General features: G+C 32.0%; 3 protein-coding genes across 16 annotated transcripts; 2 read left to right on the forward strand and 1 right to left on the reverse strand.

Annotated features, from left to right (window-relative positions):
- The first annotated feature begins 158 nt into the window (after nucleotides 1-158).
- LOC108102312 (transcriptional activator protein Pur-alpha) lies at nucleotides 159-6,543 on the forward strand. 12 transcript variants are annotated; one of them, XM_017207079.2, is made up of 10 exons: nucleotides 297-391; nucleotides 478-617; nucleotides 1,512-1,660; nucleotides 1,709-1,771; nucleotides 1,835-1,947; nucleotides 2,746-2,848; nucleotides 3,725-3,858; nucleotides 3,920-4,041; nucleotides 4,411-4,519; nucleotides 4,593-6,543. In XM_017207079.2, exons 3-10 carry the CDS (start codon nucleotides 1,618-1,620, stop codon nucleotides 4,746-4,748), a joined length of 843 nt encoding a protein of 280 aa, XP_017062568.1. In that variant the 5' UTR covers nucleotides 297-391; nucleotides 478-617; nucleotides 1,512-1,617; the 3' UTR covers nucleotides 4,749-6,543. The 12 variants fall into 12 exon arrangements, with proteins under 12 accessions (XP_017062564.1, XP_017062573.1, XP_017062574.1 ...); XM_017207080.2 differs by having other exon boundaries at nucleotides 299-391; nucleotides 491-617; XM_017207075.2 differs by lacking the exons at nucleotides 297-391; nucleotides 478-617 and adding an exon at nucleotides 159-282.
- Nucleotides 6,544-6,954: 411 nt separating this feature from the next.
- On the reverse strand, nucleotides 6,955-9,451 carry LOC108102311 (NADH-ubiquinone oxidoreductase 49 kDa subunit). Its single transcript, XM_017207074.2, has 6 exons — nucleotides 9,255-9,451; nucleotides 9,038-9,162; nucleotides 8,865-8,974; nucleotides 8,602-8,803; nucleotides 7,763-7,950; nucleotides 6,955-7,706 (listed from the first exon to the last, which is right to left on the reverse strand). Exons 1-6 carry the CDS (start codon nucleotides 9,350-9,352, stop codon nucleotides 7,017-7,019), a joined length of 1,413 nt encoding a protein of 470 aa, XP_017062563.1. The 5' UTR covers nucleotides 9,353-9,451; the 3' UTR covers nucleotides 6,955-7,016.
- A 705-nt stretch (nucleotides 9,452-10,156) lies between these two features.
- LOC108102310 lies at nucleotides 10,157-19,246 on the forward strand. 3 transcript variants are annotated; one of them, XM_017207071.2, is made up of 6 exons: nucleotides 10,157-10,323; nucleotides 10,970-11,021; nucleotides 12,371-13,219; nucleotides 13,302-13,612; nucleotides 13,680-14,282; nucleotides 15,944-19,246. In XM_017207071.2, the coding sequence occupies exons 3-6, from the start codon at nucleotides 12,516-12,518 to the stop codon at nucleotides 16,276-16,278; spliced, it is 1,953 nt and encodes a 650-aa protein (XP_017062560.1). In that variant the 5' UTR covers nucleotides 10,157-10,323; nucleotides 10,970-11,021; nucleotides 12,371-12,515; the 3' UTR covers nucleotides 16,279-19,246. The 3 variants fall into 3 exon arrangements, with proteins under 3 accessions (XP_017062560.1, XP_017062561.1, XP_017062562.1); XM_017207072.2 differs by lacking the exon at nucleotides 10,970-11,021; XM_017207073.1 differs by lacking the exon at nucleotides 10,157-10,323 and having other exon boundaries at nucleotides 13,680-14,252.
- Nucleotides 19,247-19,681: the final 435 nt, after the last annotated feature.

Consider the following 19,681-nt stretch of genomic DNA (forward strand, 5'->3'; position numbering starts at 1 on the left):
AGTCGAAGATATGTACATAGATTGACAGGAATTAAAATCTATCTGAGCTTTTTCAACTAGCCGCCGAAAATGCATTACGTTATATTAAATTTGCTTGTGATGCAGTACGTAGGGTCGGAACGAAACTTTGAGAAATACCCTAACGCGTTAAGGTCAGTTCTGCACTAAAATCATCCGTTCGGTGCTTGGAGAATTTATCAAATCAATGCATTAAAATAATCCAAAACATAAGCGGAATTTGAGCACATTCAAACATTTAAACATTCCAAAAAATGCGTTAAGGTATTTCTAAGAAGCTATTCGGGACTTGTTTTTTCACCCATATATTACAAATTTTGTGGTTTCGTTTCGACGAATAAATATAATGAGCGAGTGTGTGTACATTGCAGATGTGCGTATTGTATTCTTAATTATTTTCGGGTTGAAAAATACGAAAATAATGCAAGCTGCTATGATTAATCATTTAAAACCAAAAAGCTCTCATTTACAGTTTACAATATTTTTCCCCTTATGCGATTTGTAATTGTTAAACTGTGCTGAGGGATACGCCAATATATACGCATAGAAAGCTCCGTTCAAGGAAAGGTCACTAATCGTATTTAAAGAGTATTTCTTAAGTAATTACATCGACTTTTAAGTTTCTTAAAATTAATCTTTATTATTTCGCGGTACTGGAGATTAACATTTATTCGAACAAGCCGGACATAAATTTTTGAAAGGCTCTAACAAAAACTTAGCAATTTACTTGTGAAAGTAAAATAGCGCTTACTCGTGTGTGTGTATACATATATAAAAACCTTGAATTCTTTTTTCCTGGATAAACTAATCAATTAAGTTTAACCGAGAAGTCAACAGCTGACGCATTAATTTTATATACAATACAAACATATTTACAAACAAGCAAAGTAAACAATATTTTTATTTTATGTTAAAGGTTTTGCATTACTAAGGAGACTTTAATGATTTAAAACGATCGTTAAAAGTTTTGCAATCATAAAAGTAACAGTTGCATTGAAACTTACATAAACAATTAAAGCAGAAATGAATTTAATGTAAAATATGTATGTTTTCTTCGATTTATTTTTATTTATGATTTTATGTAGCCCATTTATATTTTTAAATGCAAGATCTAGCTTAAAACTGCCAACACTGTTGAGGACTTTCTAGGGTCATATTAAAAATCAAAACTTAAGCTAACACAAGTTTGACATTAAGTCACTCGTGTTTTTCAATTCTGTTTTGCTAATCTGGAGAAAAACGTTACTTTGCCGTTATAGGTGATTTTGCATCAGGCATTTTCCAAAATAGATATTTATAAAACCACATCTAAAAGTAAAAAGTTTTTTATTTATATTATATATGAGGTTACAAGATACATATGGGCAGTGACATCACCGTCAACGTGATGTGTATATTTAATTTTTTTTATGCAATTTGATAAATTTAAAGTTATGCTAGGCGGCTTATTGAAATTATATTTAACATGGGGAAATGCTTATATGTTCAACTAGAAGGCGGTTGATTGAGTCCCAAGAGTAGAGGCAACGTGCTAAGAAGAGAACGGAGGGGCCGTAATTATTTATCCAGCCACGAAATTATAATAAAGGTCAAATCGTAATGTCTGATTTGGGAAGCGGAGATGAAGGCATCTCAGGATCAAGTAAGTTATAGTTTTATTAATAAATTTATGAAAACATAAATTTTTTAGAATACAATGTTGCAAACATGGAGGGTTCTTCAAGTAGGAACGAGTTCGAATCTTCTATAAAAGGTATAATGCTGAATGTTTATCTTGAACCATTTCTTACGTGTTCTGCTTTTCTTACCGTTTCAGGCGGAAGTGGTGTGGAACAAGAATTGGCTACTAAAATGCTTCAAATCCAATCCAAACGATTTTATCTGGATGTGAAACAAAATCGGAGAGGTCGTTTTATAAAAGTAGCAGAGGTAAATCACACATCTGGCGATCAATGTGTGTTTTCAACTAAATTACATGTGGTTTTGAGAAGCGTGACATTTCCAAGCATAGTTTTTAACACAGCTAATAAAACAGCTAAGAGGGTATACTTTATTTAGTTGACTTGTAAAATGAATTGACCCTTTAAAGTATAAGGATCAATATCGGAGCCATGTCCGTCAGTCCGAAGCCAACAAAACAAGAAAAACTATGAACTCTGTGATCTCGTAAACTTATAGAGCTAGAAAGTTGTGAGTAAAAATACAATCTAGAAATAGCTGAGTCGCTCTATTTTATTATAACATCCGACCACGGCAACTGTTATGCCTTTCAATGTCCTCGGTCCATAATATTGATCTTAAAGTTTCGGTTTGTCTTTATTAATATTTTGATAATATGTTTCGATCGACTTAAAACTTCAAAATCGAAACATTATTTTTCCAAATTATTAAGATATAAAAATAAATTACCTCAGTCAATAGAAATGACTTATGTGGGTCTATCAAGAAATGGCGGCAGTAAAGTTTTATACGGCGTTTATTTTTTGTAAGCATAATTTTACAATTGATTTGGAAATCAAGTTTATATTTTATATTTTATATTTCGACTGAGTGTGCCTTTGTAATAGTCCCAAAACATTTCAAAGATTTGCTGTCCACATTACCACTCATAATTTTAATGGTGAAATAAACAAAATAAATATAAATATATATAAATAAGAATATAAATATAAATAATAAAATATACTTAGGTTGTTTTTGTGTATAATCGTTTTTTATGAATTTCAGATTGGCGCTGATGGGAGACGAAGCCAAATTTATTTAGCCCTTTCAACTGCATCTGAATTTCGCGATCATTTGTCGTCTTTTAGCGATTACTATGCTTCTCTAGGTATTTAAAGTTTCCAATAAGGTGCCCTTCAGGAATGTCATTTTGATAGACATCGACTTCTTAGCGTTTTACAGATTTGTTAAGTTGTCAATTTAAAAATGCATCTCTTAAAAAAATTTAAACCAGATTTAGTTTTTGAGATAAATTAGAACGAAAACATATTTTTCTACATTTTTTAAGATCGTGTTACCTTTTATGTATATTTAGTTATAAGACTGGAACACAACATTTTTGTAGTTTCACTTATCTCATTAAAGCACCAGAACGATACAATTTGGGTCCCTTTCGTTTCGTTTTTTTATTATAAAAATCGGGATATATACGGTAAAATATTCTTAAAATCAAATTTTATTTTGGTAAAATAGGCCAATTTTTTTTTAAATATTTAATTTTTTTTTTAATTTTTTTTTTTTTTTTACTGTACCGAGACCAAGATTTTTAAGTTTTTTGTATAAAATAAAACTAAAAATTGTCCACAAAACAATTTTATTTGTAATTTATTTAAAATTTTTTGTTTTATTTATAGTTATCAGATTGGTTATATGGCTTTAAGTCGGTTGCTTCTTATTAGAAAATGTAGAACATTTGTATTCTCATTATTTTTTGTATTGCATTAATATTTTTTGTTATTTTTCAAATTAGACCATTATCTCGCCATTTTTTTTTAGAAGTAAAGGCTGAAAGGTTTCATTTCGATAGCTTCGATCTCCTTTAATAATATCTAGTTGTGTAAATCTTCAAATTGTTGTTTTAATGCATTCAATTTTAACCTTTTTAAGAAACACACATATAAAGATATGCATTTTAAATTATTTATTAAAAAGTTTCCTAAGCTATACTCATTTTGGAGTTAATAAAGTAATTATTAATAAAAAGCTGGTCAAAACACAGGCCCCCCAAACACTGAAAACTTACCAGAGGATGGTAAATTAAAATCCGAAATGATGATAAAAGATTATAGAAGATATTACTTAGATCTAAAGGAAAATGCTCGAGGGCGATTTTTACGGGTAAAATGTTTAAACATACATAATATGTTCTTAGTGTTACAAATCTAAACTTTAATTTTAGGTATCACAAACCATTACCAGAGGCGGTCCTAGATCTCAAATAGCTCTTCCGGCTCAGGGAATGATCGAGTTTCGCGATGCCCTTACAGATTTGTTGGAAGAGTTTGGAGCGAACGATGGAGGGTAAAGTATAAAGTATAAACTAAAAATGTTCATAAATAACATGCTTAAAAAATGCATTACGATATATATACATTAGGATATATAGAGAACTTTTTAGAAAATTATTAAATGTTGTAAGATAGTTGTAAAACTTTTTAAAGCTAAGTTGTCGGCAAGACTGACTAAACTAATGATCTTGGTCAAAGCAACACAATTTTTATAGACGGAAATCCTAACCTTCTACTCAGCTTTAAATCCATAAGTAATTTAAAATAAAGTTTTAATCACACATATAAAAGGCAATCAAAAAATACTTATTAAATAAATTGTATATAATTCGAAAAATTCAAAGTTCTTTAACCTAAGTAATTTATATTATTTATTTTTTAGCAGATTTAAAGGAGATTTGCCTGAGGAGCGGCATATGAAAGTGGATAATAAAAACTTTTATTTTGATATTGGACAAAACAACCGAGGAGTCTACATGCGGATAAGCGAAGTAAAATCGGAAATAATTTTTTATAATAGATTGATTCTTATTGTATTTATGGTATTACTTTTTTAATTTAAAGGTAAAAAATAACTTTCGAACTTCAATAACTATCCCGGAAAAATGTTGGATTCGCTTTCGAGATATTTTTAATGATTATTGCGATAAGATGAAAAAATCGTCCGACTCAATTACTGCCGAAAATAATCTACCGACATCCTCAAATAGTCTTAAATAAAAAATTCCAGTGATTTATGCATTCTTATTCGAAGGCATGCAAAATACATTATTATATGTCGATTGACCAAGAAACAATGTAAAGCGTGTAATGTCTAACATAACCAACAAGTCTTAGAAATATGCGAATAATTAAGCTTGAATAACAATGATATTGTTATTTACTAGCATTTTGCCAAATATGTGTTAGTATTTAATTTTAATTATAAAAATAATAATTTAGTTAGAGTTAAAGTAGAGAAAATGTTGTCTTAAATTAAAAGAGACCGAATTAAATAATCATTTGGTGCCTGGTTGAAATTGCAAGTGCAAGCCTTGTCACTGTAATGCTATAACATGCAAAAATTGAAATTATTTGACAATGGTCCTGAATGTATGTTTAGAGATGAATTTTTCATTTCTAATAATTTTTCATTTTTAATCATATGACATTTATATTACAATAATATTTTTTTTTTTTTATTTATATAGCTTACGTTGCGAAAAATCCTAAGAAAGTTTTTCTTTTCACTTTATCGTAAATTATGCAAATAACCAGCCCTTCATTAAGTACACTTTTGCGTATACAGTTTAATGATTTCTAAATAGATTGCAAGCTGATGTGGTTAATGGCTATGTTCACTTATATTAAAAGAATTACAAGATGGTGTACGAAAATTAATATTTAAAAAAATAATATGTCTTTAATTCAATGGTATTACATATATGACTTTAAATATATTTTTTTCAATTGGAAATAAGAACAATGATCATTGATGTCAACCGAAGTACCTAAAGAAATACTGAATTAAGTTTAATATTTAACAATTATATTTCGTCAAAGAAAAATTATTTTGCTTCCCATTAAAACGATATCATCCAACAAATTCTACCAATCACAATACTTAAAATTATAATTGATTAATTTCCTGTTAAATCTATTAATTATATATCGACGTTAAATCTATTTGGAGAAAACAAAAGAGCTTGTAAAACCAAATCTGAAAATCGATAAGTATGTATGTATATGCAATCAGACTTGCGCCGTACATTACTGATTACGGATTTTCAGCTCTCTTACAGTCCCAGCTATTAGGTTTTAGATTTTTCTTAATGAGTACCTTTCTGTTGGTTAATTACGTATTCAAAAAATGTTAATTTTAATCAGCTTTATGCTTACAAAATTGTGAAATCTTCTAAAAGTAATATTTTGAATAACATTATATATGTTAAAAATAAAATCCTAAACGCGTTTTTAAAACACAAGTTTCAATGTGATCACGTAGAATAAAAAACATTACTAAGTACGATGAATATGCATAGCAAAATTTGAACATAAATCGGAATCGACACACCGATACCTACCGGTTAAATTTACCCTAGGAATATTGTGTACAGATGGTGTGTGCTAATTACCAAAGTAGTGCTACTAATTATCTAGTGTTTAAAACTATCACAGTCCAAGTTATGGAAAATGTGAGATCTTGGTCTCGTTATAAATATATATGTATCTATAAAAACAAGAGACGGAAACAAAATATAACATAATTTAACTTAATTTATTCTAATAGTATTAAAACTTTGAAAGCTGAGAAAGTCCTACAAATTTCCTTACTAGAGTCGATGTTAATCTGACTATAAACTTAAAACCGTTAAATTTATCGAGCAAATACGAGCGGCAATATGTTATTGACGATTAAAAAAATTGGTTAAATATTATAAGATGGTTTATCTTAAATGTTGTTTCGCAAGAATGCATAATGTGTAATTTAAGAGTTTTGTGAATACATATAAATAAAGTTGAATTTAAACAAAAATACACATATTTATTTATATACTCAAGCTTTGTAAGCGAAACAGTAATAAAAAAGAATATAGAACATCTAATTGTAATAATATTGGATATGGAGTTTTACAGAGTACGAGTGTCATTCACCAAACATATACAAACAAAATTAGCCAGTAATTGATTGAATTACCCTGAAATATGTGTATATATGAACCTATTACTAACGTAACCTCTTCGTTAAGGCGACTGTACGGACAAAATGCTATTAAATAAATAGAAGTGAGATCACAATCTAATCTAAAGCGCAGTGTTCCTGACCACGCCTGACGCCCATCTTAACCATACATATGTACATAACATTGGTGGAAGAAATATGATGAATTTCTTGCTGTCGAACAAAAAGTTGAGACCAGCCATTACAATAATAAATTCAAATAAATATCGTTCCAAACTTATTTATGATTTTAATAATCAATATGGGAAAACATATTTAACAAAAAATTATCGATCGATTTCCCCAAATACTACATCCAAAGTACCAATAATCGCAACGACATCAGCAAGCATGTGCTGCTTTCCAATCTTCTCTAAAGCTGCCAAGTGAGCAAACCCTGGCGCTTTAATTTTACAGCGGTAGGGACGACTCGATCCATCTGATACAAGGTAAACTCCAAACTCGCCCTTTGGAGCTTCTATTGCCGTGTACGTTGCCCCTGGTGGAACTTGATAGCCTTGGGTAAATAATTTAAAGTGGTGAATAAGAGCCTCCATGGAAGTCTTCATCTCGGATCGAGAGGGAGGCGCCACCTTAGCATCGTCCGTTTTAATTTCGCCAGCAGTCATTTGATTTAGGCATTGATCAATTATTCGCAGGGATTGGCGCATCTCTTCTATGCGACAGAGATAGCGGTCATAGCAGTCGCCCTTTGTGCCGATAGGAACATCGAAGTCCACCAGATTGTAGGCATCGTACGGCTGTTGTTTGCGGAGGTCCCACTTTATACCGGAGCCACGCAACATGACGCCACTGAATCCATAGTTTAAAGCTTCTTCTGCCGTCACAATTCCAATATCCTCGGTTCGCTGCACCCAGATTCGATTCGTCGTCAACACATCCTCCACTTCGTCCAAACGCTCGGCAAACTTTGATGCAAACTCATAAATATCGTCCATTAGGCCAATAGGCATGTCCTGTAAAAAGGCGTTCGTTTATGAAAACATTTTAAATACGGTAGAGAATGTATTACCAATGATACACCACCAGGACGGATGTAGGCAGCATGCATTCGAGCACCGGAAACCCGCTCATAGAATTCCATCATTTTCTCACGTTCCTCAAATAGCCAAAAAAATGGCGTTAAAGCACCCACGTCTAAAGCGTGGGTTCCGACAGCCATTATATGGTTCAGAATTCGAGTAATCTCGGCAAAAAGGGCTGAAAAATAATTCTTTAGCGCATGTGTTTCTAGGGAACATACAAACATTCATCGCCATGACATTTTGCTGTTATCCCACATGTTAAATATTGTTTAATAATAAAATTGAGGAGTCGCAACTATTAGTATCTTTTTAGTTTTTTTCCCGTTATGAGGAAGTTAAAGTGGGAGTGGCCATGTTCTAAACAACACACTACGGTGACATCTCTCTTTCTAACACTAAGAGATCCCGAGATCAATTTTCATTCAGAAAGCGGATAGCGGTCGTCCGTTGGCATCTCTAGATTATGCATGTATACCAGTTTTCCGGCTTTGAATACCAAAGCACTTTTTTTTATTATCTGCTATAATAGGTAATTTCAATATTTTTTTTTTTTTTTTTTTATATTTTTAAGTACAAAAAAAAAGATTGTAAGAACAACCTGGACACCACATCCAACCAAAACTCCGGCATGATTCTTTTTGCGATTTCTTGAAGGGGAAATAGCATCTTAGCATTGGAATTCAGTTTTCAGTGGAATTGTTTTATCAATAAAAAAAAAAAATTTAAAACACTACTTACTGAATCTAGCAAGCATGATATTTCAGATGGGTCTTATTACTATTATTATTTTAACCAAGTCGAAAAACTGTACCACGTGTATACTTACTTCGAATATATTTGGCTCGGAGAGGCACCTCTATATTGAGAAGCTTCTCTACGGCCAGAGAGTAGCACTGTTCGTTGCACATCATGGATACATAGTCCAGTCTATCAAAGTAGGGTAACGCCTGTGTATATGTCTTGTACTCGATGAGCTTCTCGGTTCCGCGGTGCAACAGGCCGATGTGCGGATCAGCACGCATGACAGTCTGCAAAGCGATATAGTGGGATGTAGATCTGTCGAGCATGTAAGCGATTAACTGCTCTAACCTCTCCATCCAGCTCAAGCACCAGCCGAAGGACTCCGTGGGCGGCGGGATGTTGCGGTCCAAAGTTTAGGGTCAGGTTACGCACGGACTTCTCAACAGGCGTCACCTTGCCTAATAGATGAGGAAATTAAATGTGTTAGTTTAAGGGTTGCCCTGATTGGGTTACAAACTGACTGTTCCATGGGGGCACCTTCCAGAGCGATGTAACTTCATCTGGATACATAACCGGTCCACTAAACTGCTTCATAAACTCCGGATCTGGATACCATTTTGCAGCTCCACGGCGTGTCTCATGCGAACTATATGTAAAGAATTAGATCATGAGCGATGGGATGCAAGGTTAACAAAACTAAAGTAATTGATATATTGTCATATTATGTAAGAAGGTTACCTTAGCACGTTCAATCTTCCTGCAACAATTTGCGGCAAAAGCCTTATGTGGGATAACCCAGGAATCAGGCTCCGTCTCGTTATATTGGCAAACACCATTCTGATAACCAAATTGCTGTTTTAATATTTATAACTTAACGTTCCAGCTAATACAAGAAAACATTAGACGTAATCGATAGGCCGAAAAAAAATATCGAGAGGCAATGTACACCGGCAAATCGGAAATCACATATGGTGGATGTCAAAGAAATCAAATTTCCATTAATAAAAAATATATTCTAGTAAATAAATAATTTTTAATATAAAAAATTGTGAAACATAATTGTGTTTTAGAGTAATTTGACCTGAAAATGCTTTATATTAAATACTACGCACTTTAAGGTGCATTTAAAGTTTTGCGGTATTTGATTATTTGTCAAAAAAAAAAACGAATAATAATAGTAGCATGTAGTTATTAAGGTATAAGTAATAAAAATATGATTATTTTGACAATACCTAGTGTATTTGGTAAAGAAAAATATTTTTTGGCATTTTTGAATTTTAATAATAAATACCAAATACCAAATATGGTAAATAACAATTTAACAATTTATTTGGGTGTAATTTAAGCTAATCATATAAAAAATGTACAGAATTGTTAACGTCATATTTCTTCGTCTTTTATTTGCCAAAGTTGTCGGTAAAAATAAAAAAAAAAACCGATCGCCGTCGGAAAGGGCATTTGATATAATATGGCGTCAATACAAAAATCTTTTACATTTAAAAATTAAATGATTATAGTTGGATTTACAACACTTTGTATAGATTTAAATTTGATTTAAGGGTGAAAGGGGATTTTTTAGGTTCAAATCAGGAATATTACAACTCGTGGTGAAAGTTTAACCATCTGGTAACACTGAGTGAAGATTTTTTTACAATAGTTCTAGAAATACAATATTTATATATACATGCATTTATTGTATGTAATCAAATTATAAAAATATGAAATTGCCGTAAAATTAGTTAAATTCGAGCGTTTACCTGAAGGCGGAATACTGTTTTGAATCTTTTTTAAACGACAAGTGAAAAATGTAATTATTTAAGAAATTTATTTGGATCTAGTTGTACTAAAGGGTTTATTTATGATTGTGCTAAGTAAGGGATACTTTTAGAAATAATTCAAACTGATGTTTCCATGTATCACTTAATGTCTGTATATAAGTACATATGTATCTATGTAGTTGTTTTCGTCTCCACTTTGGCCTGTGTAGCCTTTGTGTATGTATACAGAAAACGTCTCTTCGTACATACATACAATATACATCTATACATACACATATTATATACTTTGCCGTTGTGATGTTTTAATGGACTCAATGAGAACAAATTTTGTAGAACTTTGTAATCGAATATAAAATACATGTTTGTCGGCCCATCCTTTTAAAAATAACAGGAATTTCTTTTAGATACAGAGATATATTCTTGGGGATTCTTAAATTATAGATTACCTCCGTATATATGTATATGCAGTAAGTTAAATCAAAAAAATATCAATACGAAAAAGTGAACAAATCAAAGCTGGCCTAGTAGATTCATTTGATTATGATTAGTAGTTAAAATTAATCGAGGTTGTCATATGTAAATACATATAGTATGCCAAAATGTGTTTACACAATAAAATTAAACTACATATTTTTGTTTCCATGCAACAAACAACACTTTCTTTTCAATGTGAAGTTGAAAAATTAAGCTTTTATATAGAATGGGCTTAATTGATAAGTAAAAAAAGGTGAGAATAAAAAACAAAACCATAAGATTACAAAAGTTTGACACTATTAAGAAACTGTTTACTCACTCGTTTTTTATACTCTTGAAGATCAAGGGAGTATAGAAGGAAGCGAATCCGATATATGTATAAAAATAGATACATATATATAATCTTTATCAGGATAAATTGCCCAGTTTATTTAGGCATTACCGTCGGTGTGTCCGTATGATCGCTGAGATCTCAGAAACTAAAAAGGATTCAAAATTGGGATTTAGCATGCAGATTTTTGAAATGCCTAAGTAGCACCAAGTCATTTTAGCAACATGCCACGCCCACTTAAATGTCTACAAAACTTGAAAAACTTAAACGCGAACCTCTCAGAAACTACACAATCTAGAATGTTGTGATAGAGCATGTATAATCTTGAAATGACAGCGCATCTTAAGGTGGTATCATTGTCCTGTCACGCCCAATCTTCCGCCTAACTTGCCTTTTTTTTCATATTTTTTCTAAATATCTATCTTTAACTATATTTATCAAAAATTTTGAAAATTTTGCAATTTATTTAGAATTGTAGGTTATGATCCTCAACAATATTCAGGTACCTTCATTACTACTTCATTTCTTTCAAGACATTTTAAAAACCTTGATATTTCATTTATGGTGCGAATAATTAATTTTTTTTACAAATTCATTTACTTGCGGGTATGCTATGAAAGAAAACTCAAAATCCATGCTTGATGGTAGGTTCAGCTCGGTATTTGGTCGCTACCAGAGAACGTCTGTTTTTGGCACCCGAATCATACTTATAAATTTCGAGTGTTAGTCGCACTCACAAATAGGAAGAAAAGAGTAACACACACCCGAACGCACAAATCGCTTTGGGTGTTTTGTGTTTTTGCTTTTCGTCACTTACTCAATTCCATATACTCGATTCTATTGCACAGCAGTGTTCTAAGTTCCCAACACGCACAAATGATTAGGGTACACTTATTGTTTGGGTGTACCCTTGGCGTTCTCTGGTAGCTACCAAACATATTGTAAACAATCCTATTAAAAAAGGGACATACTTCCAATCGTCGGTGGAGATGATATCAATCTAGAAGGAAGACGATTGGAAAAGATGTCCTTGGAACTGGAAAACGAGCCCTTAAAAGATACTGTCAAGTTATGTTTGGGCATAAAAATTCTAGTAGTAACTAGCCCACATTTAGCTCTAACGCCCATTATGATTGGTTTATTTATGTACATTGATTGCTACCGACAGTATTGATAGAACTTTAATTATCATATTCATTTTAAACGATATTTGCATCTCTGGTACCAAATTATATATGATACATTTTTTCATATCATTTTATTACTTGCAGATGGAGCAAGACACGCACTGGTTTGTGCTGGCACGGAAATAGCTGTAACCTAGACAAAATATTCGTAAGAGGTAGCTATCTTCACAAATAGGGACATTCAGTAAGCTGGTTTAAAAACAAAATTAAAAACAAAGTTGCTGGCGGAATGCAAGAACGTCTAAGGGTTTCCTGGACTCAGAAAAAGTCGATCAAAGATAATAATAAACGTAGCAATATGTTGTCTTGCAAAAGACGCTTAATATCCAGTAAAGTGCTTGCCGATCCACCACCATTATTTGTGTCTTTCCCGAATTGTAAGGACCAACATAACGTGCAGTTATACTCTGGGAGTTTATTGAATATTAAGCTATACGCGCCGGTGACTATTGATACTAGTCCGCAAATTCAAAATCAACCACTAACGAAGACGAATTATCAACGACCAGCTATGCATCGAAAGTCCAAAAGCAAATGCAAGCTCACAGTTTTCAACAACATTTCGCCACTTCTTTCCTTAAGTGAAAGGAAAAATCAACCATCCACCGAGCATTCATCGGAAACAGCAGTAACAGTTCAAAAACATGAAGAAACTTCTGCCGGGATAGAAGTGAAGACTTCCCAGTACTTACCAAGTATAACAAATTCTAAAAAGGGATGTCATTACCACAAAAGGATTAAAAGCAAAAACGGATCGCTTTCGTCATCCCTGTTATCATCAAAACGATGCAAAATGGCGATTCCATTTCCGACATTGGGCGCAACATCTTTCCTTACTTTGCTGACATTAATTTGTATAGAAACTATTTTGCTATCAACAATGTCCAGTTGCGCAAAAACTTTCTATATGCATTGGAATACATCGAACAGCATGTGAGTAAATTAATAATTTAATGGAGACTAAATATGTAATCCTTAAATGTTTTTAAATTTACTTTTGTTTTTTTATTTACAGATTTCGGATTGATAATACCGATCATATAATCGATGTTAATAAAGGCAATCTTGCATTCGAATTCGATCAGGTCCATATAATTTGCCCAGTGTATGAGCCAGGGACTTTTGAAAACGAAACAGAGAAATATATAATTTACAATGTGTCTAAAGTGGAGTATGAAACATGCCGCATAACAAATGCAGATCCGCGAGTAATAGCTATATGTGATAAACCTCAGAAATTAATGTTTTTTACAATAACTTTCCGGCCATTTACACCGCAGCCAGGTGGTTTGGAGTTCCTACCTGGAAATGATTATTACTTCATTTGTGAGTTCGTTTAAATTACTGTCTGTTTTAGACTGTATGCCAATTAATTTGTTTTACCTATATTTAGCAACTTCATCTAAGGATGATTTATATCGGCGAATTGGAGGCCGATGTTCCACAAATAACATGAAAGTTGTCTTTAAAGTGTGTTGTGCCGCTGAAGGAAAGAACAAAACTACAGCGTCAAGCAAATCTATTTCAGGCGCAGAAACGGGAGTAGCCATTAGTGTCAACATAGCAGCCAATGATGATAGTCATGTTCACGGCCAAGGCCTTAAAAATATTGGTCTCAATGGAGGCCTAACTTCAGGAGTATCTCAATCCGCTGGAATGCCGCTCAATCCAATCAACGGCAATATCAATTTAAATGGCATAGAAACTACTATAAATTCAAATATTGATCAGTTTAATCGGATACCAATTCAACCAAACATAATAGGTAACAATGTAGGAAATAACGTCGGTGGATCTGCAATTGTTGGTGGTGGAATAATGTTAACGCCTGGCCATGGGCATGGCATTAATATGCTGCAACCAGGACGCGGAGGGGTAAATGTGGCTTACCCTGGACATCATCACATTCAAACTGGGATCCGTATAAACAATGTGCCTACGCAGCACAGTTATACACCTCACAAAGGTATTGTTAAAAGCAATAATAACGGAAATGGTACGTACAGATCTCACTAATTTGACTGAAAATGTATTATTGATTAAGAGACCTCGTATAGGTTTTTATCAATAAATTTAGGTAATAAGGAGAGTATGAACGCTAAGATCTCAGGAACTGTAAGAGTTAGAAAGTGGGATTAAGCATGAATGCCAGCGAATATCAAGGTAGTAAAATTATCTGGCCACGACCACTCTAACGCCCACATACAGCGAAACGCTTGAGTCGGATTCTTTACAGACTCTGAGACATCGATAACTGTACGTGATAGAAAGTTGGGGATAAGCAATGTCGAAAACTATAAGAGCTAAAAAATTAGGATACAGCTCAAACCGCGTCCATAATTTTTTTTTACAATTTATGTTGTCGTGGCGCTGCTTCAATTTCTGTTGCAATCTGAATAGTTTATTTTATATATGTATATACATACATATATATATATCAGTACACAAAGACGGATTTTCAAAAGAGTATGGATAGTTTGAGCCGGCTGGCGATATGTGTACATAGAGCAGGGGTGCTCAATATCGACTTTGCTTTCAGCTGTGCACTGAGAGAAGGAACATATTTTTTTGCTAGCCAATTCAACACTCATTTTACTGTCCGTCCAAATGCGAAATAAAGTCTAAATTGCAAACAGAAGATATAAAGAATGAATTCCAGTGCAAGTGTTCGAAGGTGTTACAGAAAAAAAACAAGAACAAATTATATTGCAGTTGGCGACGGAATGAGGCAAACAAAAATTTGTTAGTGTAAAATTGCCGCGACTTGGCTTTCAGATGCGCACTGAGAGAAAGAACATATTTTCTTGCTAGCCCTTATGGTACGAGCATTTATAAAAACAAATGAGAACTTAGAGGATAGGCGTTGAGCACCCCTGGTATAGATACTTTGGATACTAGTGGGTCCAAGTTTATTTCGTGCAAGTTTAAATTTGACACCACTACTAAACTAGCAAAGATATCAAAAAAATTAAGGCAGTAAAACAAAAATTCTTAACTACAAAACTAAATAAATTTTCATATTAAAACTAAAAAACGAGGAAATTCGGATTCGAATAAGACAATTTTCAGTTCATTTTTATTGGAAATATGGCTTTTCTGAATAGATTTGTATAAAATTTTTATAAGATTTCGACAAATTTCCGACGCCGGATGCAGCCATACAGGCTCCAAAGATAACGGGGCCAAAGCCGTGGTTAACCGTTGCTTTTATGTTTTTTGTATCTACATATGTACATAGCTCTGTATTGGGGCGCTGCCAAACATAGTTCCTCCCATCGGACCCAAATATGTTAAATTCGGATTCGTCCGCAAATATGACGTCGTTACCGAACGAAATCGGACGAGTTTCGAAAACTTATGACATATGCTTTTGTCAGTTTAAATATACCATTATTAAGGAAAAAATTGATTTAACATTAAAGTAGTTGCACGAAATAAGCTTGTGCGCCAGAATTTCCTTATTGTTTTAGTTTTTGTATGAAAACTTATTTCGTTTTTTAAATTATTATTTTAATAATATGCGAGATTCTTAACATTACTGTCTCTTGTCGTTATATAACAATCTAAGTCGTTTGTCTCATTTGTAGCGCTTATTCTTTTTAAATTTCCATTTTTCATTTTATTGTACTTAACTATATTTATAAAAAATATTTTCAGATGACCACCACAATTACGACAAACATCCCAACGAGGTTGTAAAAAACGAAGAGCTAACATACAATAGTGGCACAGCATCAACAGATCGGCACATTTTAACTACGTGGAAATGGTTCTTGACCTTCATCCCAATGCCATCTTTTCAATCTTGCTGTTTGTCTGCGTATTGGATAAACTCATATTTAGTATTAAGCATTTTTTCAATCCTTGGTTTTCACTATCTGGTTGAAAACGTGCTGCAAACCACGATTCCGTGGTATGGATCTATAATGATAGAATGCAGTCCAACAAGCTTATTTGTCTCCACATCCAATACTGTCATAATTGATAGGTAAATTTTAAATGAACATCAGGTTTTTTTTTCCTGTTTAGCATTTATTGCTAATGAATATTAATATCAATCGATATTTTTTATCACCTTACTCCAAGTATGTTTATATTGAAAGTGTTAAATGGAAGTGGAATGGAAAGGTTGGAATACTCGTACTTCCTTATATTGAGAAGAATGTGTAATTGCAATTGATGGGTTAGTCTTACTCGAAATATATTAATATAGATCACATAAAAAGGAGAAAGGTGAAATAGAATTAATAAGTAAAAAATTAAATATATCAAATACTTTAACAGTTAGATATAGCGGTGTAGTTATAATTGATATCGTTTAAGAAAAGGATGATATGATAGCTAATGCTATTTCGAAGATGATCAGTATACAAAGCACTTGCAATATTATCGATTGCATATACCACCATAAAGTGTTTAGCCACCGTGTGTACTGACCTTTCTTATAATTGTTTCTGTGTCCTGTCTTTGCAAAACCATTTAATGCGGTATATGTGCAGACAAAAAAATAGGCCCATTTGCAGAAATTATAAACTGATTTACAATTACAGCTAAAGCTTAAATATTTGACTGTCAGTTAAAATTATCATTCCGGCATTGACTTGTCTACGAAGGAAAGGAAATGTTCAAATTAATAGTAAAAATGTACGGCAAACAACAGATTAGCACGGCTTTGGAATGGCTTAATTTTAGAATTTACCTTATCTTTGGAATTCGGAAATATAAAATGTTAGAAAAACAAGTATATATTTAAACTTATTTGCTCCCCGTGCAAACATCTGTACGAAGGATATATCGACTGAAATTAAAAAAAAATTATTATTGCTTATTACAAAAGCGCATAGAAAATAATTTTAAAATAGACAGTATAATGCGATTGTGTAAATGTATTTGTGTAAGATCAAGTGAATTTGATGTATGTGTGTTTAGTATATTTAAAAGCGTGGTAGGTATTTTGAATATGGTAAAGGTGAAATTCAAAGAACTCAACTATAAGTTTTACGTTCTTTTTCGTTTATTTTTAAATTTAAGTTTACCTTTAAAATGATATAAATTTATTTTTAAAGTAACCAAGCAGTATAGAGAAGTGATTCTTAACATTTAAGAAAATATATATGTATATACATATAGAATACAATACACTAACTTATATACAAAAAATGATTAGGTGAAACGTTATAAACATTGTAAAATTAATATAACTTGACTAAAGTTTAAAAAAATAAAGAAATTATTTAGAAATCGCATAACATACAAAATTTGTGTAAAAATAAAAAAAATCAAATTTAGAGCGCGGTTATGTAAGCGTAATTAAAATTTAGTTCGATAAACGTGTTTCGATACCGTGGGCAAAAAATATCCGGCAGCTAGTTAACTATTTAAAAATCATTATTGAAGACATATTGTAAGCTGACTACATCCCAAAATCGAAAAATATAGTATAATATAAGATTTTGGGTTTGCTACACTTAAAATAAATATAATACTTTTGTTTGTATTTAGTGTAAGCTTTGTTATCTTATACATGTTTAAAATTTTTTTATAACCTGTGCTAGTTTATCTACTGCAATGCATCTTTAAGCTACTTAAATTCTATAAATTTCTACATATTTTAAACTCTGGGCGTAATTTTATTCTTGTACTGCCACAGCAAACCTGAAAACTAAACCGAATTTATTATGATCCAATGGTAAAAATCGAAATTTAGATTCAGTCCCATTCTATGAGTAAATACTATGAGTAAATTTTGGATTGCTCTACTTAGGCCTGTATCCAGGACTTCCTGTCAATGTGTTGACAGCTTTAAAAGCTACGAAATATTTATATATTTAATCTTAAAAGCTGTTTTTACTTTGAACGGATACAATTGGTGCGGACCTAACAGTAATTTATTCAATTACTTAATATCATATTTACAAGCACCATTACATACCACATACAAAACTTACATAGATTCATACAATAGAACCATAACTAATAAGACAGGAGACAAAAATAATATAATGAATCGATAGAACAACACTCGTGCAACACACAATTTATACATACATACATATGCGACCAGTCTTTTATAAATTTAGTGGTGTAGATTGCCCATAAGGAAATATGTATTTTACTAGCATTCGACCACAGCAAACGGAGAAGGGGATGTTCAAAAGTTTATTTTACTCTATCTCACCTCCCTATCCCCGTCCTGAGCAATGCTTTCTTAAACAATAACAAAGCGCATTATGTTTGCATTATGAGCTTTAAATTTCTGATTTTTTAATTTTTAACGTTTTGTTAGAGGAATGTGGCATAAGTGCAAACGCAAAAGTGTCTTTATTTATTTGTTCATTTGAATAAAATTTCATTATTGAAATAAATTTTAATTTTAGCAACTATTGTGTATGTTTTATTAAAGAAATTGTGTACAAAATGATGTAGTGAAAAAGTGTACAAATTCAGCATTAATTATTTATTTTGATTAAATTTTGTTACTGAAATAAATTTGAATTGTAACAAGTAAATAGTTAATTATGTTTTTACAAAGTCAATTGCATTATAATATTACTAGGTGTGCCGCTGAAATACGTATTATCGTATACAAAAAGCTTTTCAAATAAATTATCGATCTTTTTTTGACTACATGATGCACAAAATATCTGTTTACCTTTCTAAAACATAAAACCATTGCAAAAACAAAGCCGATATTAATGTATATGATTTAATATTATTGAAATGAAGAAATTGTATGAATTGTGTGCAAGACATAGTATGCATTTGTATTTATATGTTACTAAGAAACGAGTATAATGTAGTTTTTAATAGTATATTGTTTAAGGAGTATTATAAGTCAGAGCCATACAAAAATGATGTATGAGCATAACAGATAGCCAAGCGCGAAATAATAAAGCATTTTTGGCGTAAAGATGATAAAATGTATTATTAAAAATAAAATAATTTTGAATTTACATTTAATTACAACAGTATTGTTAAAAGCAATAGTAACGGAAATGGTACGTACAGATCTCACTAATTTGACTGCTGAATCTTCCCTACATATGACACAGTTATGTGCTTAACTTAAACCCTTTCTATATCTAAAGTCTCGAATAGAGTCTTTAAAAAGGGGTAGTGATTCAAATTTACGTAGGTCGTTAAATATGAGCTAAATAAAAAAGAACTGGAATTGTCTGTTGGAGGCAGAGTCAATGAAAATTCATTATTGATTAAGAAACTTCGTATTAGTTTTTATCAATAAACTTTATGCACGGCTAGTTTTGATTGCATAATTATCAAAAGTTAAGTAAGTATTAGGTACAGGGAACCGTTTTCGGTCATTAGCTAAGATGATTAAACTTTTACGTCTATACTTATGAACGCTGAGATCTCAGGAACTATAAGAGATACAAA

The sequence above is a fragment of the Drosophila eugracilis genome, unplaced genomic scaffold (genome assembly GCF_018153835.1).
Source record: "Drosophila eugracilis isolate 14026-0451.02 unplaced genomic scaffold, ASM1815383v1 contig_340, whole genome shotgun sequence".
Classification (NCBI taxonomy): domain Eukaryota; kingdom Metazoa; phylum Arthropoda; class Insecta; order Diptera; family Drosophilidae; genus Drosophila; species Drosophila eugracilis.

Coding starts and splice junctions, on each gene's coding strand:
- LOC108102312 (XM_017207075.2), top strand. CDS start 1,618: ATGTCTGATTTGGGAAGCGGAGATGAAGGCATCTCAGGATCAA. Junction 1,948..2,745: donor GTTTTATAAAAGTAGCAGAG/GTAAATCACACA, acceptor TATGAATTTCAG/ATTGGCGCTGATGGGAGACG. Junction 4,520..4,592: donor TCTACATGCGGATAAGCGAA/GTAAAATCGGAA, acceptor TTTAATTTAAAG/GTAAAAAATAACTTTCGAAC.
- LOC108102310 (XM_017207071.2), top strand. CDS start 12,516: ATGCAAGAACGTCTAAGGGTTTCCTGGACTCAGAAAAAGTCGATCAAA. Junction 13,220..13,301: donor TGGAATACATCGAACAGCAT/GTGAGTAAATTA, acceptor TTTTATTTACAG/ATTTCGGATTGATAATACCG. Junction 13,613..13,679: donor AAATGATTATTACTTCATTT/GTGAGTTCGTTT, acceptor ACCTATATTTAG/CAACTTCATCTAAGGATGAT.
- LOC108102311 (XM_017207074.2), bottom strand. CDS start 9,352: ATGGTGTTTGCCAATATAACGAGACGGAGCCTGATTCCTGGGTTATCC. Junction 9,163..9,254: donor GGAAGATTGAACGTGCTAAG/GTAACCTTCTTA, acceptor CTTTACATATAG/TTCGCATGAGACACGCCGTG. Junction 7,707..7,762: donor GTCCTGGTGGTGTATCATTG/GTAATACATTCT, acceptor GCCTTTTTACAG/GACATGCCTATTGGCCTAAT.